Raw genomic sequence first — 27378 nt, 5'->3', positions numbered from 1 at the left:
GGTTATTGCTAATATGTATAAAATGAAACGATGCAAAAATTATTCAATTTACACTCAAAATATAGTTTTGTATCAGTTATCTGACTGGTTCAGATAAAAGTATTGTTGGGAAGGAACTAACTAGATAATTGTTTCAATTATCTATGTAACTATATAGCTACATTAAGACAACCTATATCTTCACTCATCCTTGGAATGTGTATCTGGATGCTTGTGTGTGGTAGTGGGAGGAGTGAAAAGATGTGGAAGTGAAGCACTCAAAAGTTCAGGTTTTTCACCTGTTATTTGAGACTGGATTAACTAGAGGATTAATAAAGGGCGATTCTAGATTTGACATTTTAGGTCCCTATGATAGCCTGTGAAATGCTCACAGGAAGCAGAAAACAGAAGGTATAGCCTCCTCAATTCCACCAAATTGGTTTTCCCAGGTATGACCTGGGTTGGGGTGGGACATTTTTTGCCAGGGTGTGGCTCTCTGTCTCTGGAGGGAGTCCAGGAACAAAAGGAACAGATTTTCTTTTTGGCCTAGAACAGACTGAATCTGTGGTTAACACTCTGTATAACCAAGTCTTGTACCTTTTATTTAACCGGCTTACGTGTTCAATGTCACAAAGAGAACAAGCAGTCATTGTTCTTGTATGTTAAACAACTTGATGCATGCCCCCAAAAACAGTCCCCAGCAGTGAAGCTATATGTGCAGTCCTAGGTATGTCCTGCTTTATCAATATTAATACATCTTTTTCTCTAAATTGGTTTGTGTGGTGGAAATTCAGATAATCCAGGGCTCAAATCCCAGTTCTGCAACTCAATAGCTGTTTAAGCCTCAATTTCTACATCTGTAACATGGGATAATAGCACCTACCCTATAGAGCTGCTATAAGAATTAAATGAGTAATTTGTGCAAAGAATTTGGTACATACTATGCACTAATTATCATCATATATCCTAATCCCTGAGAGCCATGAAAAGGACAAATGGTTACAGAGGCACTCACCACTGGATGGTACTCACCCAGGCAAGCAGGTACCTGCCATTTGGCATCACAAGCAAAGGGGCTTTGACCAGTAAAGCATTAGAGTAGCAAATGCCACGGAAATAATTGCATAGTTATGTAGAGAATTACCTCCAGCCAAGAGCACCTGCATACAACATCCAGGGGCACAAGTAAAGTTTAGAACAAAACAGCAACACCAGAGGTTCACATTGCTTTTTTTTCCCTTGCAAAATAAGACTCCAGGAAGAACAAAAGAGATTTATAGATTAAACTGCCAACTTCTCAGAAGAAAGGCAACATGCCAATGAACCATGTATTAGATGCATGCCTATACTTATGTGCCTGTGGTCTAAAATCAAACGGTTAAAGCCTAACTCTAATTAGACATCTCTTGACAGAGCTCTGTTACTGTCACACATTGAGATGGAAAAGCTGAATATAATGACTCTTTGTAAGTGTTCTATTTTATTTTCACCTGCAAAAGCTCCTTGGCAGATCCTCGCCTATCCACATCCATCTCAAGACAGCGATTTAAAAAGTCACGGAATACAGCCGACAGTCTTTCAGGATTCTGGAGCTCTGGGGTTCCATTAGTGGCTATCAGATATAATGCCTACAGAAGAAAATTAGAAAAATCTATTCAGCACATAGATATTAGGATCATGAGTTGGCACAGAAGTCACCAATCCAGTTTCTTCCGGTTTATACTCTGGGTCTTAAAAATTCCATTTTAGAGAATGACACTGACATATACTTCAAAGTTTCTATAACACTTAGAAATTATTACTCTTGGCAGTAACTGAGGTGACAGTAAGGTGCTCCCCCCCCAAAAAAAAACTTAAAAATAAGGTTATAAGGTTGTTTTCTGAGAGTTAAGCTGGTAAAAATCCACATATAATGAATGTGTGATTAACCACCTAGGAAATTAAACCAAGGGATTGCCTGTGAACCTGTGACTCCAAAGAGCTGGGGAACACACATACATCCAATCTTGTTGACCTGAGTATAACCTCTGGAAGGCATTGTTGCAAAGGTGATTGTAATTTACTAAGTGTTTCTCTTGTTCAAAGAACATTTGTGAGCAGACCTGGGATGAACAGAATACATTATAGAATTGGAGACGTACAAAGGACCAAAAGATGGCAGTGCCTGGATGAGAGGTAACCTGTGGGGCCTAAAGACTCAAGTACTTTTGTCCTATGGCAGATGTATCCCTATAGATTTTAATTAGATTTCCCATGAAGGTCTACCTTTAATAAGAGCAAATACAAGAAAAGCTGACAGTAGTAGTCCTGGAACCTGACAATTCTGAAACCTACTGTTAAATAATAAGTTGCTAATCTATCTCTGATATCTTTGTTGTGTAAGGCCACTACTGAGAAACATCAATTTATGGTGTGCTGACAGAATCAAGGGCCCTAGCCTTCAAGGCAGAGTTGGACCCAGGACCATGATTAATTCACAAAGGTAAAGCCATCTTTCAAACGCTCTTGACAGCCAAAAGTGTGGCCATTCCTTGGGGCTGGCCTGGTGGTATAGTGGTTAAGCTTACACACTCTGCTTCAGCAGCCCAGGGTTCACAGGTTTAGATCCAGGGCATGGACATATGTACCACTCATCAAGCGATGCGGTGGTAGCATCCCACATACAAAATAGAGGAAGATGGGCACAGATGTTAGCTCGGGGCCAATCTTCCTCATCAAAAAGAAAAAAAGTGTGGCCATTGCTCATGCCTCTTCTAAGCAAACAATTCTAGAAACATTTATGTATCGAGTATCATATTAGACATTGAGGATCCAAAGATGAACAGCAGAATGTCCTGCTTTCAAAGATCACACAATTTAGTGAAGAGAGACTTATAGACAGCTACGATACAGTGAGACAAGAGCTATTAGAGGGTCATAGCAAGTGCTAAGTAAATATAAGTTGGAAGCGATTTATACCAGAGCTCAGAGAAAGCTTCACAGAGGAGGCGTGCACTTGAATAGTGTCTTGAAAGATAAGTAGGAATTTTCCTGCAGGTACTGCCACCAGGGTTATGCCTGCCTATGTGACCAACTCCCTAACTATTATGAAGACATGCTCCCTTCTGTACTTGCTTGGGCTTCGCAGCAAATTATCTTCCCCTTTCTCCACCATGACTCCTAATATTATTATTAAAAGTATCTCTATCAGAGTCTTTTCCCAGGCCAGTTTTCATCAGCTGGTAAGGACATCTCTTCTCCTTTCCAGACACCTCTACGGATGTACTTTAGAAAGGGTTAGGAAGGACTGCTCAATACAGTGGCTGTCAACCTACAGCATGCGCCAGAATCACCTAGAGGGCTTGTTAAAAATACAGATTCCTGGGTCACTCCCAGAGTTTCTGATTCAGTAAATCTGGAGAGGAGCCTGAGAATTTGCATTCTAACAAGTTCCCTGTTGATGCTAAAGCTGCTGGTTCCAGGACCACACTTTGAGAACTGGTTTAATCCACCCAGGTAATTACGCACTAGGCTAAAGATGTTCCCAGACCTGTCTGCACATGAGAATCACCTGAGGATATTGAAAAGCTTCCCATGCCTAGTTCTCATCCTCAAGCCAATTAAGTAAAAATCTCTGGAGGTGAAACCCAGGCATCAGTATTTTTTAAGTTTTCCAGAAGATTCCAATTTACAGCCAACAATGAGAGCCACTGGCCAAGGACTTGTGGTGCACTTAATAAGTCAGAAACTCTATCTCATAAGTGCACCAAATATGAGAGCCACAGACTCCCAGTGAGGGGGATTCTCTTGCATAACAATGGGTGAGAATTACAATGCCAGGTTTCTATAGTGCGATGAAACCTTCTGGGTTGTTTTCCCAGCATATTAAAACACCCACATGTAAATAATATCCCCCCCAAACAAACACCTTCCTTTCCCCTACTCTTCACACTTTTCTAAGTTTCAATTCCTTTGTTGATGAACAGCAAATGCAGGTGGCAGCTATTAGGAGTTTCATGCCAAAATACAAACCAGTGACAAATCTAGTCTTTTCTAAAAGGAGATAGTATGGGAAATGAATGCATAAAGTGCTTTTAGGAAATCATCAACTGGGTTAAAATCAACTAGTGCACAATCACAGCAGATATATTAAATTAAGCTCAAACAAAGTGTTTTTAGTTCTTGGATGATTAGTGCTTGAAGCACCTGTCCTTACATCATTTTTGTTCCATTATTAAAAGAAAATTGGTGACTGCAAATTACATTTGCTGCTTCCTCCCAAAACTCTCTTATTTCAGTTGGCCACTATTCCGCCAAACTCTCTGTCCTTTGCTTGCTTTTTTCTGCTCTATAGCTAAGCCCAGTCCTAAATGAACACATCTCTTTTCTCCCATTCCATTCTCCCTAGGTCTGTTTGCATGCTATAGTGTTTCATTTTCTCACTTTTTTTTCACCATTCTTAGCTAAACATATCCCACTGCATATAATCTTGTTCCTCACAAGTACACATATATCTCTAACCAAGTCCTTCTCGCCTCTCTTCAATCCACGCCTAATTACCTCAGGAACTGCATGCCCCTTTTTCCATCCCACGTATGAATCAAAAAAATGACCTTATTTATAGTTGTAAAGCCTGAGTAGTGCTAGTGATACAGTGCAGCACGGGAAAGAAAGCCCTCTCACTTGAAGGAGAATCAGAAGGAACAAGGAGCCAGTGCTGTGAACCTGTAAAGCACTTCAAAGAGCGAGTATCTCCTCTTCTGAATTTCCACAAAAAGAATGGCTGTGGTTTTTGTTGGGGGGTAGGACTGAAGATGGGGGGGGTCTTGGTTGGTAGCCTAACAGACGACTCCTGCCTGGTTGATTAGTGCTGATCTGCTTACACACCCTCCTCCCTAATCTAGGTATCAAATGCAAGGCTGCTTTTACTCAACACTATATCGTAAATATTGTCTGATGTTTTTAAAAATTCTTCATAAATATCAATTTAAGGGCTATATAATAGTTTATCACATAGATGCACTATAGTTAATATCATTGGACTGATTTAAAAATACATGTACTAAGAAAAATGTTGAAAGGAAACACATCAACATGTTAACTGGTTCTCTCTGGGTGGTAGGATCATTGGTGACTTAATTTTTAAAACATTTTTTTTCAATTTTCAAAATTTTCCTGAACGAACACAATGGCTTTTATTATTTTAAAAAACCCTCCAAAACATTATTTAAAAAATAAATTTAAAAAGCTGTGCCATCCAACTTGCACAAAAATCCTCATCTCTCTCTCTTTGTCTTCCTAGGATTAAACCTGCTTTTCATCAAGTACTACCCCTTGAGGGAAACAAAAACCCAGACGATTTTTCTTCAACTATTGTTTTCATTTTAATAGCAAGAGTATTATTTCCAACTAATTTCCACTGCAAAAATTCACACTTTCAGTTATATTATATAAACAAGGGCTAAACTGGCCCTTGTGGACTGACCTGGGAACATATTCACTGTGCATAATGCCACTTTTATGGGAAAATGCACTCTGAGTTCCAAATAATTAACTTAAAAATGAACTTTTGGAACACATATTGTAAGAAATTTGTAAAAATATTTGTAAAAAGAAAATTGCTACCCACTGTCCTGCTAATAAGAGACAAATACAGTTGTAGCCAATATAACGATCACAGCAAAAGGGTTTTACTAGCAGTCAACTCTTAGATGAAGAAAGATTGAGGAAAATAGATCTAGGCATAAGTGATCACATTTTGGTTTTATCTGAGTTAGTGAAAACTCAAGGAAAACGAGCTGGCTATTAGAAATTAGACTAGAGATTTCCTTTACAGTTGGTTTCCTCTTAAGTAAGAAACCATAAAATTATCCTTGAGTTCTCTTCCTTCCTCATCCAGCACCCTTTCCCTACCCCGATCCTTACTATAATCAGTCTACTAGTTTCGTTAGTGCAATCTTTAGAAATATCTTTCACACTTATCTACTTGTCTGTATCCCTATGGTCTCTACTTAAGGTTGAGCTTCTCTCAGACTGTTACAATAGGCTCCTAATTGGTTTTCCTTACTCAAGCCTTTTTATTCTTCAGTCCGTCCTCCTTAACAATGTATCTCATCAGAGATCTCATCATGTCATCCATTTTTCCGCTTAAAAAATGTCGGTGGCTCTCCATGGTCCACAGATACGGTTTTCAAACCGTACTCCCCAAAATTCCCTGCAAGAGCAGCTAAGAAGGAAAAGAAGTAGGAGAGGGAGACAGGTCAGAGATTTTGGGTCCCTACGTTTATAGTCCTCATCTGTTCCCTTCTCATCCTAGAGCTCTTCTTCCCCTACCCCCACATATGTACACACATTGGCCAAAGCTGACATACTATTCACGCCAATTTGTTCACCATCCCCACAATAAAAAAATACTCTTTCATATTTGCGTAAAATGCTATCCTCATTTCCCTTGAGTGCACAGTGAACCTCTACTTGCCTTTAAAGCTCTATTTCAAACGGCACTTCCTCTTTTAAGTCTTCTCCATCTCTCCCAAATAGATACAGTGACCAACCACCTTGGTCTTCTGGGGAGTGTCCTGGGTTTTAGTACTGAAGGTCCTGTGTCCCTCAATGCCAAACAAACCAGGATAGTTGGTCACCCTAAAGATAGAGTTAGCCATTACCTCCTTTGAGCTACCACAGCCCTTTGTTCATATGTCTATTTTCACGTTGTATTGTGACTACTTGTTACTTGTTTACAGGTGTGCCTTTCTGGACTGTGAAGGTAGGAATTGTGTTATCATCATCTCTGGATTTTATAGCAAATGGCTCAAAATAGGTGCTCAATAAATGTTTTTGTTGCTGAATGAAACGAGAGCCAAAATCTATAAATAAATTTAACCGAGCTTGGAAAATAACAGACTTTAATATATAAAGTATTAAAGCTCAGAACCTAAAGTAAACTATTAAACATACAAGAAGATACACAAAGAATGACAGAAGCGCCTTTTCTGAGTTGAACAGAACTGGCATGCGATAACTTTGGACTAATCAATCCTCAGTGTGGGAGAAGGAAGAAAGCTCCGTGATCAGTGTACATATGGAGATATCATCAAAGGGAGGGAAAACTAGTAAAAGATGACCACCACATGGTAACCTGCTGTGGGCAAACGCAGAGAGGAAGGGGAGAGGAAAAAGTGTTCTCTGGGACTTGAAATATAGTTCAGAAACTTAGTCTTCTTTGACTGATCTTGAACAGAGAAGGTGCTCTTGATTAATCTTTTGCTACATTATTAAACAAGGTCTGTTTAATCCTAAGGTGAGGCAATATAGGCCCTGTGACCTACTGACCTTATTTATAACGTTAGAAAGACACCCTTTGGCCAGAAAATGGTGGCTCTCTTCATTGTGATATACATATTACCTAGAAGTTTCTGATATTCTAGAATTCTTAATAATAACTCTAAGTCTCTTGGCAATAACACACAAATGTCGCAGTTTTCACTGCCCCCGATGTGCAACTAAATTTACCTAAGTAATTCAGAAGAAGCTACTTCACCCAGTTGAAGGAATAATTTAATTTACCTTATTGGCAATTTCCTCAGTTAAAAATGATCAAAGCAGTCATCTTAGAAGTTACAACATTTCTCCAAAGAGGTCCCAAAACAATCCATATGTACCAAATAAATTTTCATTAAGGCAGTTTTGCAACAGGACTAACCATTTAATTAAAAAGCTTCAGTTTGTGACTTAAGTTCATTATAACAGTTTATAAAGTTTAGATGAAGGTGTTAGAAAACAAACCAGGGGACTTACATGGAAATGTGTTAGTAACCATGAGAGGCCCAAGCACTGATATAAGACTCACTTTAAAAAGAGGATAGGGTGTGGTACAAACATTTCTTTCCAAGTTGAATATTTGGGATTCGGAAAACACATTTTGCCATGGAAATTGTGTTATACATGGTGAACAGGCTCCCAGCTGAGCCCGTAAAAATCTATCTAACATACAATGTAACTGAACTATAAGACCAAGAGGGCTATTCATCTGTATCTCAATATCTGTATAAATACTATGTCCATGGGAAGTATTAATAGCTAACATTTATTGACTGATTACGATTAGCTCACTTAATCCATATAACAACACCCTGATTCCCAATTGACAGACGAAGAAACTGAGGCCTGTGGGGTTAATATAATAACTTGTCGAATATCATACAACTAGCAATGAGGGAATCAATATTTGAATTCAGGGAGTGTGAGTCTAGAGTCCATGTTCTTGGCCACTGACTGCACAATATCACTTCACACGGTTCCCAGTCTCTGAGGTAGGAATTCTCACAGCAGAGGCAGACAGGGGCTCTTCAAGAAATGAGGCACACAGAGCATTAGCAACTCCACCTCTACCTCTACAGAGGAAATGGACTCTCTTGAGGTCATTTTCTATTTGCTTGGAAATAGGGAACAAAGGGCAGGTACTCAGAGGGTTTCACCCTGTACTCCCCAGTGTTTATATACATGTTGAGAGTTTATGAGCAGCTCGTATTCTGGTTGTTGCCTGCAACCTACTGATGTCCTGGTTCCTTTCTCATTTTAGAATTTTCAACTACCTTTGAGTGTTTTATGAGAGAGATTTGGCAACAAGTGACTTGACACCTTATGACTTAGTTTACATGTGACCTGGGATTTCAGAGGTTAAAGGCCAGAGTGTATTGCTGCCTCTGATGTGTTTATGGTTCTCATGAAAGGCCCTGACATTTCTTTCTTTCTACGAAGAAAGTAAATGGGGCCAAATCTGCAAAAGGAAATTACCACATTATAACGTTTTATTCTATACTTTGACTTATTCAACCCAACAGTCCAGTGTGATAACTGCATAAGCAATGTGGTGTAAGTTAGCTCCTTACTTGTCCTGCATAGTAGTTCTCATCTGTCACCAAATTATGCGGAGTGGGCTTTGTTGTTGTTGTTTAATCCTTTAAAAGTCATTTAAAATGAATCTATTATAGATTATCCCCTTATTGGTTGATGGTAAAAGATAATTAGGAACTACTGACTCTTTAGGTGTTGGTCAAGCTTTAAAGTGCTCCTTTCAAGCATAAAGGACTGGCCACTGCCAGAAAATAAAGACCAGATGACTCTGACAATGTATGTGCTCATTCTAATCTCTCAGAATTAATAATGCTTGTCAAGAAACATGGAGCAGGCTATGCATGCACAGGAAGCAACCCGGGCAGTCCAAGCAGCACCTAAGGTGTAGAACCACAGAGGATTTGGAAATGGCGGGTGGGAGTAGGCACAGAGCTAGATAAGGAAGGAAAGCAAAATGGAGCAGGAGGTAGAGAAGAAAAGCTGTGAGAAGCAGAGGGAGCAAAGATAGGGGCCAAAGGACAATGGTGAGAGAAGGTGGCTGGTAGAATGCAGAGGAAGGGAAATGAAGATAAAGCATAAAAGACCAGGGAGATCAAGGGGACCTGATCCTAGGTCCAATTCTGCTACTGTCTCATTTCTCTGGTCCTTTTCTCACAAAACTTCTCAAAACGTTGTCTATATTTGGTATCTTGACTTCCTCACCTCCCATTTTCTCCTCATCCCACACCTCATTTCTAGTTCTAAGGTACTATTTAATATTATACATTTGTTCATATCTCATTTCAGAATATTAGAGTAAGAAAGGACCAACTCCCTGATTCTTTCAGGCTTTTCCAAATTATGATATTAAGACCAAAACAGCCAGATTGTGATGAGATCGGTGAGACGTGAATCACTGCTCACATAAATGAGTTTCAACTTCTATTTTATTTACAGTTCATCAGTGGAACCGCTCTGGTTACAGTAACATACAACTCTTCCCATCACACCCCACATTGTAGACCACGGTCCTTGCAGCAGTTTTATCACTGCAGTGCTCTTCCCTGGCTTCTCCCTGAGATTCCTGTCAGATTGGGGTTGCCCAGTCCCACATATAGCATGTTTCATGTCATGATCAAGTGTCTTTACTTGGTAGGAAAAGAGGGATCATTCCACTCTATGGGATACAGATTTAGTCAGGAGGTGATGAGGGAGATGCCTTTGAGCTGCTTTCTGACAATCACAACACACACTCAAACCATGGCCTTTCCAGCAGTCAGGGAAAGCTGTGGCCTATCTACAGCCTAAGAACACATAATGAGAGTAAGAGACATGTGAGTTTCCCCTTTTATTTCAGTAAATCTCATGTGAAAGCCCAATATAGAAAACAAATTAAAGAGGAACTGTTCTGGTGGAATCAAGAGCCTATGACCTCTCCCTTGGGCCCTTCAAGCCCAAGGAACTCGAAGGAATTCTAGGGCTTCTTGGAGTCCACTGGTAACAAATAATCTAGTCAAATTCCACTGATTTGAAGTGATAAGGAAATGGAAGCTCAGTGAAAAGTAACCTATTCAAGGTCATGGAGTTCCTGACTGGCAGACATGGGAATGGAATTTACTCTTCAATTCACATAAGGTATACAGTTGATAAAAACACTGGAAACCTCCCTGTCCAGTCCTCTCACATTCATTGGCCACTCCTAGATGAAAAGTACTGATGAATTTTGCCATCTAAGCACTGGGGCAATTCTTTACCAAAAAAAAAGGAAGGGGCAAGGGGGAAGGGTCAGAAAGAAAGAAATAGAGAAAGAGAAGAAGGGAGGGGGAGAGGAAGAGAGAAAGAGAGAAAGAAGCTGCAGAAAAAAGGTCAGCCTAGTCCTTGGGATAATGTTAGCACTTTGGCTCTCCCAGCTATAGAGCTAAGACTGCCTTAATCAAGCTAACTTTCTCTGCCAAGAGGCTTATGCAAGACATATCAGAGTATCCTTTCATCAGAATGCAAAGGATCTTCTAAAATAATGTTGTAACCAGGTTTGAAAAAGTATGTGTCAAAATGATGACAAAAGGTCAAAAATGATCTTAATTATCAAGAAATTCTTAATTTTCTTGGTGAAGTCAATTTTTCATTAGCAAAAACAGATTTTAAAAGCCATAGAATAAAACACGTGAGTGGGCATTTCAGTGGACAAATGCCCATCATCACATTCTTTGATTCGTCTATTTAGAATGAACTTTGATTTCAAGGGACTTAACTACTTAGTTATAGGTCTGGTACCTATTAGGGCAATAGGCATATACATCCTTGGCCTCTTCCCAAGCCATGCTTTAAGGACACTGAGGAATGATAAGACAATAGTAGGACAAGGGACTATCAGTCTTGGCTAACGGTAAGTCCCTGGTCACCACGTTTTTAATCTTTCTTTCCCTTCTCTTCACCTGGTCAGAGTCTCAGATTTTAGTTTGCTGTGGAATCAATTTCTCCTTTGGCTGTCTTCTGGGTCATAACTCACCATTTTGAGCTGTCTGCTTCTGAATTACAATCTAAATGAGACTTGCAGCTTTTCTATGGCTAGGTCCCATTTTCCTATGCTAAAATTCCTGACAACAAATGATTCTTAAGAGCTGTCTATCTTTTGACAGGCAATATTTTTTTCTGATTAAAAAGAAAGCCCGTTACTGTTCTATAATTATTTTAGTTGCAGTTATCCCAACTGGCCCCTCCTTTTAGGCATAGGTCTGCCCTCAAAGTAGGAGTGTCAACAAACCATCAATAAACCTTGCTGTTCCATAGTGGCTTACGGAAAAAGAAGGGAATGCTCCCAGCTCTTCCTGAAATACATTCAAAACAATATTGACTGAGTGCTAGCAAAGTATGCTTGCTTCTCTGGCACTCAGGAAGTTTATGTCTGACTTTAATTCCAAATGAGCACGCGCCATCAAACCCAGACATTCCAATCTACAACACAGGTTCCAGTGGTTGGAGGGAGCGAGAAGCTCTTTGGCCCTTAGTTGCTGTTTTTTAGTTGCTGGAGATTCTCTTCTGCTTAACTCGCTTCGCTAGATGTACAAACTAACCAGAATTTCCCTGGCTCTATGATAAAAAGTAAGAATAAATAAAATTTGTGTTTAAGTGCAGAGAAAGGGGGAGTAGAGAGCTTCCTAGTGTCGACAACAGGTCTGAATTTAGATTTCTCCCTGGCCATACAGGTAATGTACTCCTAATCATGAGTAGTCAGACTGATGGCTTTATTATCACCAATATGTGCTACGTACTCAGTAGCCAGCACATTTTGACACTGAACTCCATTTTCAGGAGAAGCAAAATTGAAAAGGAAAATGGCATTTCATGGAGGTATATGCTCAACTAATGTCATTTTTATTTTGATAATGTTGCTAGACTGGTAAATCAGAGAATGTCAGAGTGTGTCAGGATTTCAACAAGGCTTTGACAGAGTTACTCATGATATTTTTTTTTAGATGAAATGGAGAAATGTGGGCAGAATGAGAGTGTCTCTTTTCTGGTTGAACAACCATGCTTAAAGAGGGCTGATGAAGAATTGTTTTTCAGTCTAGACAGGGTTCTATAAAGGGCTTGCCACAGAGCTTTGTATTTGGTCTAGTCCTTGGGGTGGGAACCTGACGTCATTGGTTCTTAAAGTTCCACAGGTGATTCGGTATGTGACCACGGAGGAGAACCACTGGTATAGGATCAGTGGTTCACATACTATACTACATACTGTTTTTAGCATTCAGATATCTCTTATTGATACCAATAACTATCTTCCCAAGGTCCAATGTTGGATACGGTTTCTCAGATGCTTAAAACAAGGGTAGAAAGAGAACACTTAAAGTTCATTTCAGCTAGGATAAAGGTTTGGGAAATTACACATAAAACAGGGCTCCACCCACAGGGTCCATGGGGACCTCAACTGGATTTCACTGAGACATTTCGCAAATACCAAATTCCATCAAAATCCATTGACAAGAATAGCCTCATTATGTGTGAATGCAAAGTTAATAAAGAGGCACTCTTGGTACTGAGGACAAAACAAACCAAAGACTTGTTTTATGGAAATGATTGTGCCTCCTTATTTAGAATCAGGTCAGTATAATCACAGGTTTAAAAAATATATATCTTCAATTAACAAAAAAGTTGGGGAGATAAGCAGAACACCAACATCTGATTTGCATATCCACAGGGAACGTTCGATTTTAACCCCAGTCACTTTGGCAAACAGAAATAACAAAGCACTTTATTATTGGAGACCGCACTAAAAATGTCCATGGGTCACAGAACAACATGTCTAAGGCCAATTACACTGAGTGCAAAGACTTCAAGCAGTGGGGGACGGTAAGAAGCTTGTCTCCTCTCTGTCTCTGGATGGGTATCAACCTTATAACATCAGCACAGTTAATAACTTTCTGACCTTTAAAAGGCATTTTATGAGCAAATTACGTACAGAGCAAATTACATTTTTAAAAATCCCAACCACTTTTTAACTATGGGGAAAAAGTAGCTAATTCCTTGAGTCAATGATACGTTAAACAGGCAATATTCATGGGGGGGCTGTTCAGTTGTAAGTGACACAACAAAGACATAAAAAAGCCACAGTGAAATGCAAACAACCTTCAGAAGCATAGCCCCAGACTTCACCTTTAACCTCTCCTGTTCAGTGTTACATGTTCACGATAATTTGTACTGAACTGTGCAGAACCCTCCACTCCTTAAGGGGATGGGAGTATAGCCAGTGTGGAGGGGAAGATCTTCGGGGGAAGTGGGGAACCTAATCTGCCTTCATGAATGGGTAAAAAGCACCCTAAGAATCCTCTCTCTCTTTTTCCTTTCTCACTTTTCTATTCATATATAAATGTCTCCCTCTATATATTTCCTATAAAGAGCTAGACACTGTGCTAGGTGATTTACAGGCATTATTTTACTTGGCTTTCACGCTAACTTTGAAAGATAGATATCACCCTCATGTTACACAAAGGAAACAGGCTTATAAATATTTTAAATGATGTGCTGAAGGTCACAGAGCTTGTAGGTTGTCGAGCCAGGACACATCCAGATCTGCCTGACTACAAGGGCTGAATTTCTTTTCACATCAAAACACCACCCTCTACTCTACCACCATCTTCCTTACACTTATTTCCTTCTTTCCTCCTCAAAGCTTGAAGTGGTGGATGGGTGGCAGTATTGGAAGGATTTTAAAGAAAGAAGGACTAACTAGTTCCCTTTTATACCTCTCCTGAAGCTCTGCGGTTTTTCTATTTCCCCACACATGGCCTGGTTACCAGGATCCAAGAAAACACAGGCTTCCTACAAGCTCATGTTATATTTTCTTTTTTCTCCAATCTCTCCATGGTTTCAGTGACTACATTTTTCAAATCCTAAACAAGGGCATATAGCCTGAGACATTGTGTTTTCTCTAAGAGAACACGAAGACAACATATTTAAAATCAAAAACTAAAAAAGTACTCATGGTGCCTAGCAGAGAGATAGAGGGCTGGCTCAATATGGACATGCTGATTGATTCATTGGAGGGTGATCACACACAGGGAGTAATGAGCAAAGTTGAGTAAATCCTTATCAGTAGAATTCTACAGGGTGGTCTTTCTGACGCGTCTTTTTGTTATAGCCTTAATGTAGGCTTCCTGAACTTGGTGGCTTGTTAATCTGCAAGTACTTGTTAAGATAGAAGCCTGTGGATTCTAAGAGACAAGCTGTTAATTATGAGTTCTAATCCCAGGCTAGAAGATGCCTATAAAGATTAAAACTTGTTTCCTTTTTTCTAACAATAACAGCCTAGCTCAAGAGCGATCAATTGTAATTGGGGAACTGAAGAAGGTAATAAATGCATTACTGAGACCAGTTGCTTTACAGAGCCATTTATTTAATCCTTAAATTTTTCAGGTTGTAAATTACTCATTAGAAGGCAGAAAGCTAAATAGTCATAATCCGTTTAGTGCCTCCAAACTCCAAAGACTTAAGGGGAGGAAATCCATGGAAACAAGAGGCCTGATGTGCTCTTTCACTGCTATTTTTAATGGACAAAGGTGGTTAAACAATAAGGGCGAGTCCATGTAATTATCCTGATGTGCTGGTCTGTAGGTCAGGGGTGGGCTTAGTTAGATTCATAGAGGACTGACCCACAAACGGTGGGAAAATGTCTCTTCATTTCCACTCAGCCCTGCAGGCAGCTAATCAATGTGCACATCTCACTTCCAGACTGTTTCATGAGACCAGAGCAATAGCCCACAGCATTCATTAGAGCTTCACTCCTATCTGTTGTTTTCTAATCAGTGCAGGGATAGGACAAGAGGCGAAATACCAGAGAGGGAATTAGGAAGGGGTGAGGAGGAGGCTGTCCTCCTCTCCATATAGGGAGTGCAGCTGCCAATTACAAAATGTTCAACTGCAAAAACAACTAGACAATTAGTTTGTAGGTTTCTTTACATGTATAGAAAGCCACATATTTTTTGCTCGAATATGGATTTCATAAGCTTAACACGTAAACACTTAACCATTTACTAAGGACAATGTTTTATGTATACCAAGGGTAAAATTCAATGTTAGAATCTTAGTGGTAATGATGCAAACAATATGCAAGATGCCTTTAGCACTGGCACTCTGCATGCGTTTTGAGAGTAGAATCTGAATCTGTGCATATGTCCTCTTTTCAAGTTCTATGCCCTTTATATATACAATACAGCTTCCGGCTTACCCTTAGGTTATATACAAGAAAATAGCTTCTGGCTCACTTCTGTACAGAGCAAGCATTTCTTTCACATTCCTTTGCCTTTTCTTCTTATGATCAACAGCACATTTCTGAATAAAGATGATGGTGTTAGGCTATGAGATGGAGCTGTTTTCTTTGCAGAGGTAACCATACGGCATAAGGATCAAACCTTTGATTCTGCAGTAGCAAACTGAGTTACCCAACACCAACTATTTCCATTCATGTTCTACTTGACAGTCTAATTAAGTTTGTGATTTCACCAGTCTGGCGCTGTGTCTATCTTGTGTTCCTTTCAATACCCACCAAGCTGTTGTTGCTCAATAAATCATTACTGATAATGAAACAAAATTTAATTTTAAAAGTTATAGCTGCTCTGGAAATGTATTTATTTACTTTGTTAAAATAACTATAAATCAAGTTTTTCCTAGATAGATCATTTAACCATAGCAATTGTTAAAAATACTCTTTTCGTCTCACATCTTACTTAAAAAAAGCTCTACTTTCCTAACAGCAGAAAGCTATACTAAAATATTTTAAAGACCCTTGACATTAGAAATACTGATTCAAAGCATTTGAGAAAACTGTTCAGACATCTTAAGATAAACTGAAAACAACTCATAATAATTTTGGAAATTATAACTTGGCACTTCCATGGCACTTGTCCCAGGAAAGAGCCCATTCTGGCCATTTGTAGTGAAAGCATGAAATGACGTTTGGCCTTTTCCTTTTCCTAGGGATGAAGTACTTGAGTTTGCTGTTGACTTACCCTGAGTGGATTTTCATTAAGGTAAGGAGGTTCACCTTCCACCATTTCGATTGCCATAATCCCCAGAGACCAGATATCAACTTTCGGACCATAAGCTTTTCTAGTCACCACCTCAGGTGCCATCCAATAGGGAGTTCCCACCATAGTGCTTCGTTTACTTTGCTCAGGGGTGATCTGAGCGCAGAACCCAAAATCAGCTGCAGAGAAGAAAAGTCAGTTAAAATCAGCTCGAATTATTTTTCTTTTACAATAGGTCATTTTCAATTACGGCTGTACCCTCCTTTGTTAGACACTGAGCTTCCACAACTGCCTAGCTCATATCCTTTTATTAACTTCATCTCTCAGCTGGTCCTGATTTTAAAAGGGTCTGAAATAACTGACTGATAGGATGTCATTTTTACTAAACCTCAATATGGTTCCCTCCCTATCACTGTTCCCTGCAACTTACAGAATCCTTCAGTTTTCTAATTAGGTATTTGTCATCCAGCAGATGGAAGTGACTAGAAATTCTGAAATATTAATCCTAAAAAGTTCAGTCGTGTTCTACAGGAATGCAGTGTTAGAAACATTCTTTACTTCAAACTGGGCTCTAAATGCTTTCAAACCAATCACTTTCAATAGCCATTATCTTCTCAAGATAGACAGTAAAAGGGCAAAATTTCCCCGACACTCTCTCAAACACCATCTGAACCAAAATACCTACTCAATTTAACAGAGCCATCCATCCCAAGGAGAATATTGTCACTTTTTATGTCTCTATGGATCACTTGGTTTGAGTGCAAGAAATCCAAAGCTTGGAGGCACTATTGAATCAGAAAAAAAAGTTCTAATTATATCACAAAGAATTTTTTAAAAATTTGAGTTTCATTCCTAGATAAATTTTAGGCAAGGGTATAATTTTATGTTGTCAAGTGAAATAGATTACACAATGTTTTAACGCTAGTCTGAAGTCACATTACAATTTACATCAGTGATGTTACTTAGCATTACACACATGAAGGCACCCGAGTCAGACTAGGACATGAAGAGTGATGGTGTGATAAGTAGCACTTAATCATCAATACAGTCAAACTAACCAATTAGTATAATCACACTTTGACCTAGTTATCTGGAGGATATGGATTCAGCTCCGTCTTATACAGATGCAGTAAGCTTCTGCGTCCACGGTATGATTTGATTCAGTAGGCCTGGAGTGGGACCCAGGAAACCGCATTTCAAACAAATGCCCCAAGCTGTTTCTGATGAACAGCCAGGTTTCGGAACCACTTCTAGGCTATGAAGTTACTATAGTTACTTGTTTAGAAATGGCTTTGCATCGTAATTCTACAAGATTGAAACCACAGGCTCGGGGTCGAATATTCCCCTGAATATTATTAGTTTGATTTATTGCATGAATAGAAAATGTATGTGTTTGGTGGATATGTGTGCATGTTTGGGGAGAAGGAAACGGGAATGAGAGGAAAACAAGGAAGGAGAAAATTTAAGTGAAAAATTTAAAATAAAGGACAAGCAAAGACTAGCTGAAATTATTTGGTTTTGTTTCCCTATTATTGGTTCTCAAGTTTCAGTGGGCCAGAGTTCCTTCTTGTGTCTATAGAAAACCTCACCACAATGAATGGAGTGGATGGTAATGCCAAGATTAGACTCCAATGAGGAATGTGATTTTTTAATATTGAAAAAAATTAACATAATAAAGTATCTTTAGTTTAGCTTGAAACTAGGGATATGACACTGTTATTGGAAAAGAGGCAAACCCTCAGATCCACTGGAGGGCTAGGGGGGAGGTCCAGACTATTCTGTGAAAGAAAGTACTTTCTGGGCTGAGGAAAGACCTTGCTTAAATTGCCTTCTAGAAAATGATGGGATTATACCGTGGTCTTTATTTTACATGGCTCACATTGCACATGGAGGACAAAATAACTATCATGTAAAAATTTCCCTAAATTGGAAAGAAGTTCCATGCCAACATCACTGCTTTCCATGTTCACTGGCACTACAGCATGCAGGCTTAGATATGGCACCTTGTGAACAGCATAATGGAACTCAAAGGATCCAGAGCAAAACAACTAAAGAAAACAAGGAGCTGGAGAGGGATGGGCAGGGGAGTGCTATTAGGTTAGGATTTAATTTGAGGTTAGGTTCTCCAATTTTGTTACTTTGTTGTTATAAACATTCTGAACAACCAGAGATAAAGAACTGCCACTTTTGCTGTTCTTATCAGGTAGAAATGCTCTATTTTCTTACCTCTCTGCAGACAGCTGCTATCTGTCCTTCATCCATACAGGTCTCTGTGACCACATCAGTCAAAGAGCCACCAGCCAAGTATTCCATGACTACCCATAGTTCATCACCCACTAAGTAGCTATAACAAGAAAAGAAAAAGACTTTGACTCAGGCCTAAGGAAGGGGGGACTTCTTTATATTCCCATTAAGAAGGCAATTTGCAGTTAGTTTCTGCGTTTGGCCATATTACATAGCAAGAGGAAAATATTAATGATGGTGATAATGAGACACATCCTTAACATTTGAAGAGAATATACATGGAAAATCAAAGGATCATCAGATAGGACTGTGCACCAAGGAAGAAGGAAAGGAGCAAGGAGGCCTCTAGTGACGGACTACTGTCAGTCATTCCATTATAAAAGCTAGTTTCAATCAACAAGATCAATGAATAGTCCTTTTGGATAACTTGAGCCATAACATTGACTTCTTGGACTGAAATGGCTCATGGCATTCAGATTTATAGGCTATTTATTCAGATCTCGGCATTATTTTTGATTCTACTGAATTAATTACTGAAACATTTTCAAGCAGTTGCTGAATCAAAGAGACTCATGTTTGCAATGGATTTACTGTGCTTCAGTCTCAGTTCTGAAAGAAGTCAGTTGTGACAATGCCCATTATCTTTAAGTAGTTATTGAGGAACACACCCCTAATGATAAAAAATGGGGAAGAAAGACATCAGAGCCCTACAATTCAGGCAAATTCAAATCACCTGGAACCATCTGAAGGCACTCTAGCAGAATGATCTGGTCTCTCTTTTCCCCTGCTCAGCAAGCGAGAGGAATTATAGTGAATGGAATGACCCCAATGGTTCCACCCTGCCCTAAGTTCCACATCAATATGATGCAACACTTTCTATCTAGTGGTGCTCAAACAACAGTGCCCGTAAGAGTCACCTGGGAAGCCTGTTAAAAATGAAAATTCACAGGCTCTACCTCATTAGTTATGGAGAGCAGCCTAGAAATCTCCACTTTTTACAAATGCAATTTTTACAAAATTACAAAAGCAAAGTCACTCTGCTGCAGGTGGTCCCTACATGACACTTTACGAAACACTGATTTCAACTGCAAAATTTGACGCTCCTTTTTTCATCCCCCTTCCCCTCCCTCTGTACCCCTGGTCTACCCGGCGCAACACACAGAAAGCAAGATCTTAAGCTCTTTGAGGTTGTAGACCTAGTCTTATCTCCTTCTATCCTCTCAGAGTACACTGCACAGTGGTGCTAAACAAACACTTACTGAAATTGAGTGAGACAGATGTTAACCACAAGTGAAGAGTTAGTGCTGTCTTTGAATGCCTATTTATAACCCACTGCTAATGCCACTGATGAAAAAGCCATTAATTACCTGGTCTAGGAAAAAGGTTTGAGATTAAAGTCTCAATTCCCTAGACCCCACTGTCGGTTAATCACAAAGCGCCCATTAAAGCAGGGCGAGTGCAGTCAGCCTTCTTCACTTAGACACCCAGAGGCTGTACCAGCTCGAAACAAACACTTGATGAAATGTTTAAAACACCACGGCTCTCTTCTATATGCCATAGTCTATTTCCTGCCAACACGCAGTCGCGATCCTCAAAAGGAAGTTACACACACTGCTCATGTCTAGAAGCAAGACCATGAAATATGTCTTCAAATGTTTTATGGGTGGACAAAGATAAGTGGGTGCAAGTTTAGCAATAGATCTGATACTCTGTGATTTTGTAGCATTTAAGAAATATTTGTAGAATGCTTAGTGAATAGATCCTAAATAAAATAATTTGCCAAGAAAATGACATCCCATAAAGAAAACAAGTACATAATGAGAGAAAACACTTACCTATCTAAATAATTAACAATATTGGGGTTCTTATTTTCCCTCATGACCAGAATTTCATTAATAATTAATTCCTTTTTGGGCTGCTGCTGAAGGTTCATCTGCTTTATGGCCACCTGAATGATGATTAAAATGCAAGAATGAGTTACAATCACTAACGTAAACACCAACGTCCATATTTTTTAGCATACAGAGTAAGACATCGCGATTCTTTATCTTACTAGGCTCTTTCTCAGTGCCACAAACCCATGCCCATTTTATTTGGTCAATCATCAGTGAACCAGCCACTTCAGACACTTTGGACACCAATGAAGCAAACTCCCACGTCAACCTAACGCTACCCATTTTTTCAGGCATAGATGCCATCAAAGAGGAAATCTGACCAATATGAATAAAGGGAAATATAAATTAGGATTGAATGTTAGCGCTTACCTCTTGTCCTGTTGCAATGTCTAGCGCTGTATAAACAGTACCTGATGCCCTGTGAAGGAGAAAATTATCAAATGAATAAGCAATCAAAGTGTTACCAATATATTTTATTTGAAATAAAATGTAATTATTTTCAGGAGAGGGAAATTGGCAAACTCAAGATTAAAGGATGAAGTAAAAACGGAACAACTGTTTTGTATAGTAATTACACCTGAAACGACCATGATGCAGCCCTTTTGGTGGGTCAGCAACTCCAGTCAGACTTTCTGGCAGCAGCCCATGTGCCATGGCATCATGCAGTAATGAACCGAGCAGAATGCCCTTGCTCCTTTTAGGAAACTCCTGGAATATTTGGAATACTCCTTGGATGTTGCAACAACCAACACTGAAGTCCTCTGATTAAACCGAAGTGCAGTTTGGGAAAGACTATATCATCTTTTGCTTAGGCAACTGTAAATTAACCTTTGCTTTTTAGCATATGGACAGAATGGCCTTTTTCATATATTTCTAATTCTTAAGAATATCTTCATCTAACAAATCAATTACTCTCAGGGCTGTATGTTCTCATACCGTAGCTGCACAAAACAATAACAATGTGAGTTTACTGTTGAGCCTTTTTTTTCCTTTTTGCTAGATTTCTCAACAGCTTCTACTATGAGGTTTCACTCCAGCCCACTATCCTTTTAAAATCTATCATTTCTTAAGTCTTGGTAGTACTCATGCTTTCATCCTAACTTCAATTACAGGCCTCCCTTGCTTTGCAAATAGAAATTGTCTAGTAAAGCTGAATTCACAGTAACTTTCTGTGAAACACACATGCACTCTGAACCACCTCCCCACTCCCCCAAAAAAAGAAAAACTTAGTCAACTTTGTTGAAACATTGACGGTGAATAAAGGAATTAGGACGGCGATCAGTTCAGTGACTGACCAGGCATTGTAATGCTCAACATTGTTATTTAAACTTTCTAGTCATTTATTTATCCCTTGCTGTTTTGTTTTCTGAATCCAGAAATTCTTTTTTTATATCAGCCATTTCTTTGTCATTCTTCTCCCTTCTTCTCCCTGAATGATCCAAAATATTTCTCACAGGCCTAGGAAGTTTATATCACCTGCTCCAGGGGAATAAAATAGGTGGTGTAGTATACGGACTGTTTGACTACTACAGAGATCTGAGTTCTAAAATTTGCTCTGACATCATCAAGCTTATGTGACCTTTGGGCTTGTCACTTCTCCTCTCTAAGTTTCAGTCCCCTCACTCAGAAAATAGTGATCACAATAACAGTAAACATATACTGAGCATGTTGTGCATACCAGACACTGCACTAAGAACTTTATATAAATTATCTTATGTAATCTTTATCATATTTCTAAAAGGCAAGTGCTATTATCCCCATGTTACAGATGAGGAACCTGAGACTCTGAGAGGATAAGTAAATCTGTCCAAGGTTATACAGTTTACAATCCAAGACTGACTCTCTTTCTGTAAAACACAGGAAATGGGCAGCTTTATTTCTAAGATTCTCTAATTCCATGATCTAGAGTTTACAAACTCTACTGCCCTTGTCACTCTGCGTGGGTATTTAAATATCTATTGGAACTAGACTGAAAAATTGCACTTAATCAATAGGGTGACCTAAACCAGAATGTGGTCATTTCAGAAATTCCTTAGGTTTGAGGCTTATATCAGACTAATCAGTCTCTCAATTTTGTATGCTTGAGATTCTGGATTCCAAGCACACAGTTGGTGCTCAATAAGTATTTGTTAAATGACTGAATTAATAAAAATCTTTTCAAGCAAACATGCAATTGCCATAAAACCTTTCCTTACTGCGAAAAAAACATTTCTTCTTCTACTTAAATCTACATAAAACACTTTTTTCTTAGAATAAGCTATCAGACTTTCCTAATTTCAGGAGCCAGTTTGTGATTTGTCCTTCTGAACTCAGAGTTACCTGAGTTCAAAGGAATAGATCACCTCAACCTGATGTGTATTTCAGCTGCATAAGCCCTGGGCTACTACTTAAATCTAATTGCAGAATAAGATTCAAAAATGTCTTTTCTTGGTTTATATCTACATACTTAAGCTACCTGTGCAATTTCTTCAGATGCAAAAAAGTGACAGTATCTTAAAAATTAGATAATAATAGTATCCGTCTCATAGGGCTAAACAGAATTGGATGGCACAATCTATGTAAACATTTAGTCCTGTGCCCAGATCAGAGTTGATGCTTAATATGGTAACTCCTATTATTATCATTTGTTGCTGCTGCTGCTGTTACTGATTTCACAGTGGAGGACAACTGATTCACTGAGTTGTTAGTTGGCCCTTCTTATTCTCCCAACCAAAACATCCTTGCTGGTGTCTGTCCCTATTTTTAAAAAGGACAAAGGCCAAAGGTGATCTGCTGGAACACTTTTTAGAAGTTCTACGTCCTTTTTGTGCCTTAGTGAAGTGGTTTTGCCTTTTTCTTTAAGTTTGGAATGCCTTTATCAAATGAAACCATATGCAGAAACCCTCTGTATAAAAGGGAAGCTGCTCCAGTTAAACTAGGGAGGGAGGCCCAAAATTCCTGCCACCCCCACCCCCAACCTCCCAAGCCAATTTCCACTGTCCTAGGGGCTAAAATTGTGATTGACTCGGAGTGCAAGGGGGATTAGCATTTAACATCTCCAGAGCTTTGCCTTTCAAATCCTTGGTTATTTTGCCGGCCACCTCCCTCAGCATTTCATTGTCTTAAAATTGCTAGAGCCCTAACCCTGAAATCCCAATATCCTGGGTTTTATGGCATTCTGTGGTATAGAATTGCCACAAATCCCTAATCCACAGAAGTTTAAAGAACCTGAAACTTTAGAACATAGGTTATTAACTAAAAAAAATGAGCTTTTATCCTCACTTCCCCTTACCCCCACCTTACTGCATATGTGTAATTGTCTAGTAGGAGCCATTTTTCCCTTCCCCTCAACTCTTGATCCCAGTCTGAAAATGGTGATATCCTCGTTCACCCCACTTCCCATTCCCTCCCCCACACCAAACATGTTGTTTCGCATTTGGAATTCACTGCTCTGACCAATAAGTTGTTGGTTGGCCCAACTTCTAGCCTTTATAGAATCCTCAATTCAAATGCACAAACTCAGCACTAACCTGCAGAGTAAAACATAGTGCTCTGTCTCCAGCTCCATCTTAGCACTTTTCCGCACCCCAGTTCTGATGCCCTTCCTTTCCAGCAATTTAAAATTCAACTGATAAAAATGTGAATCTTTCTCCCTCTCTTACTTACCTATTAAAACACACTCTTTGCCCACTGATGGGTTAAGAACCGTAGTCCTCACCATCTACTCAAACCTCCCCAGGTTCAAATCCTACCAGTTCTTAGTTGTATGACCCTGGGTACATAATTTAACCTCTTTGTGGCTCAGGATTAGAGGAGGATTAAATGTATACAGTCTTTAAAACCATCCTGGCATATAGTAATTGCCCCCAAATAATAATAATAATAATAATAATAATAATAATAATAATAATAATAGCAGTAGTAGTAATAGTTATTATTATTATTAGGTTGATTGCTACCTAATACATTCCCAAACTAGGTTCCCAAACTGTAATCTTTGGATCCCTAGGAATCTTTTTAAGTAACTGAGAGTTTCCAAGATATCTCGATGTTTCAAATTCATAAGAGAAATTTGGTGTTTACCGAAAATGAAGCTAAATAAAATATCGCATATATTTCCTTTTAGCTAGAATTTTATCAACTTGTGATTATATTGCATATCTCATGCTGATCAAAAGCTCTAAGAAGCAGTTATACATATTTCTTTTTGCTTATAAAGTATGAGAAATAAACTATTATTTAATAAATATAGTTTAATAGTTACAATTATTCATAACCTGGAGTTCACAAAGGCAAATAATTAAAGGGCTCCTTGGTGGTGAAGTTGAGAAGCACTCTCCATGTAATAAGGGAAGCACAGTAGTGTAGCTCCGAAAGAAACAATCGCTGAGCCTACAAGATGCCACACTGATTCACAAAAGACAAGCTTTGCAACAGCCTAGAGTATGTCGAAGTATCTCAATGGGTATCTTTAAAAATCAGTCAGTCATTTTAACAGGAAAAAGTCAGTATCATGCAGCACTTTAAGACATAAGGATGCCAAAAATCAAACTAAGAAAGATGGGAGATGAAACTCCTAATTTTCTGGTATATTGGGGCTGGTGTGCTGAAATGGTCAGCACTGTCGATTTGATTTTTATGCCATTTAATTACATTGATCCCCATTATCCCTCCATTCTAGTTATATTAAAGCTAGATTGCTATAAGAAGAACATTTTTTTATGATGAGGATTTTGTTTATTCCAAACCTCAGTCTCTCAGATGGTATAAAGAAATCATGCATTATCAGGACTCAAGGGAAAATAGAGATCATCCAGTTTAACCTCCTCATTACAGATGAGAAACCTGAAGCACAGAGTAGGAGGGGTATGCCCAAGATGACACAGCTAGTAAGTAACAAAAGTCTCCTAATGCTGAGCAAGAGATATTTCAGTTAACCTACACTATGGTTCAAGAATATTAAAGTAACAGATTGCTCAACCGTTGGGCCTCATCATCAATTACAGTGCGACGTGTACTGCTGGGCTCTTGGTATCACATTAGACACTTTATCAACAGTTTCTCCCTGACCTGGCCAAGTACTTAATACTCAAATGGAAACATTGGCATCTAGCCCAAAAGGTCTAGAAAGAAACAAATAATTCACTATTTCTCCCTTTTCCTCCCAAGACAAGTCAGTTTAATTATCAGCAATCTTCATCAGATTTTGATGTTTCCTGCCAAGAGCCAATGTCAAGCCATGATCATGAGTAGTTGCCAAAGCAGCAACGTGGTAAAATTTACAGTTTAGATAAATCATACCAATTTCAGCATAGAAACGGTTTAGAGGAGGGAAAGAAGGGCAGGGAAGTGAGGCTAGGAGGAGGCTCCTAGACTGGAAGTAAAAGAAAAAGGGCAGGCAGACTAGAGGGCTCAATGGGGTCCAAGGCGACTCTGGTAGGAATAAGAGTGAGGGAGCCAGAAAGATAGGATAACTTTCACATTTAAGGTTTTACAAGTACAAATCTGGTGCCAAAGAGGTCATACTCAGTGATTTAATCCACATTTGGGATTGTTATTTTTTATGTCTATTCCTACTTCTGCTGTTACTGCTGCTAAAAAAGACTCTATCATTTATTGAGCCTTACTTTCTGCCTGTTCTCTGTAAATGGATGATCTCACTTAATGCTCACCCTATACAACAAATTGGAACTGGGAAATGGTAGTAACTTGCCCAAGGTTACACAGGTAGTCAGCAGCTGAACTAAAAAATGCATTAGTTTGACTCCACAGCCCATGCTCTAAACCACCTTTTCATGTTCTGTTATAGATTAGCATTTTTACAACAACGCCGAGTGCAAGTGTGATACTTCCCAAAGTCCACGTTTGTATCTACTTTGCTAAACTGCCCCCCTAAAATATTTCTCTTGCCTCTAATTTTCTGCTCACTTAGTCTATGTGCCCTTTGTAAGCCATTTAGTTTATCCCTGGACATGGTATGTTTGATTCCTTTGGCATAACCATACAAGATGGTTCTATTTTCTGACTCAGTTAAGATTGGTCATGTGTCCAAGAGTGGACTAGGCCTCAGATTAGTTCTTAGGACTGGACTTTATCTTTTGCTGAGTATTTAAGATACAGTTACTACTTGTAGGCCCCTATTCAGAAATTGTCTCGCTATATTAATGCACTTAACATAAAAATACATAGATATCATATAGTCCAATAATATCATACATTTATTTATTTTGTTGAGACATTTGCCCTTTAGGCTCAGGAATGGTGATGAACAGTGTTAACATTACATGCAGTAACTCTTTCGGAGAGAGAGTTTCAGAGTGTTTTCTTTTGTATAATTCACCTCTTGAAAATGTATCCCTAAATCAAAAAAAGTAAAATTATGTAAAAATCATGTTATCTCAGTACCTTTCTAAGAACACAGGATGTAGCCAGGGCCAGGTGGTACAGTCTTTAATTACTAGGATTATAAATCAGAACAGGGAATTTTCTGTTCTTTAGCTGGGGCATGACTTTTCCCCGAGTATTCATGGTCATCTAATTTTAAATAGAGCTGTAACACATTATGGGTGTGAGGCCCGGGAAGTCAGCGGGTTATAGTCCAGTGATAATGAGGCCACAGTTACAGGGCTTAATCCCTGGAAAGGCCAGCTAACGCTCCACTACTCACTCCAACATTAAGTCTAAACAGCTGTTTCACAGTGTGTGCCATTGGTTTCAAGAGGGCCTGAACAGGAAAGGGGGGGGCAGGTAGCTTAATACAAGCTCATTACTGTGGCTGGGAAAAACAACTTAAAGCGCACACTCCGCTAATGGTGGTTGATTGAGTGGCATCATCTTTCTTTACAAGAGACAGCACACAACACAGTGCATTTAAGAGCATTAAGTAGAACAAAGAACATCTTCCACTGCTCCATAAACATTGTTCTTCAGAAACGCTAATGTAT

General features: G+C 39.1%; 1 protein-coding gene across 37 annotated transcripts in view; it reads right to left on the bottom strand.

Annotated features, from left to right (window-relative positions):
• Positions 1 to 27378, bottom strand: part of PAK3 (p21 (RAC1) activated kinase 3) — a 257986-nt gene that overhangs the window by 8588 nt on the left and 222020 nt on the right. For 20 of the 37 annotated variants that reach the window (XM_070258510.1, XM_070258521.1, XM_070258509.1 and 17 more), the window contains 7 exons: positions 20825 to 20873; positions 20396 to 20508; positions 18543 to 18660; positions 17002 to 17101; positions 16299 to 16495; positions 1470 to 1607; positions 1012 to 1139 (listed from right to left, as the gene is read on the bottom strand). In XM_070258510.1, coding sequence (XP_070114611.1) covers positions 1041 to 1139; positions 1470 to 1607; positions 16299 to 16495; positions 17002 to 17101; positions 18543 to 18660; positions 20396 to 20508; positions 20825 to 20873 — 814 coding nt within the window. In that variant the 3' untranslated portion in view covers positions 1012 to 1040. The remainder of the gene's footprint in view (positions 1 to 1011; positions 1140 to 1469; positions 1608 to 16298; positions 16496 to 17001; positions 17102 to 18542; positions 18661 to 20395; positions 20509 to 20824; positions 20874 to 27378) is intronic. The other 17 variants (XM_070258529.1, XM_070258517.1, XM_070258541.1 and 14 more) reach the window with 1 other exon arrangement.

Source organism: Equus caballus, chromosome X (genome assembly GCF_041296265.1).
Source record: "Equus caballus isolate H_3958 breed thoroughbred chromosome X, TB-T2T, whole genome shotgun sequence".
Taxonomy (NCBI): Eukaryota; Metazoa; Chordata; class Mammalia; order Perissodactyla; family Equidae; genus Equus; species Equus caballus.
The sequence above is the reverse complement of the archived record's forward strand: the minus strand, read 5'-3'. Positions and strand labels throughout refer to the sequence as shown.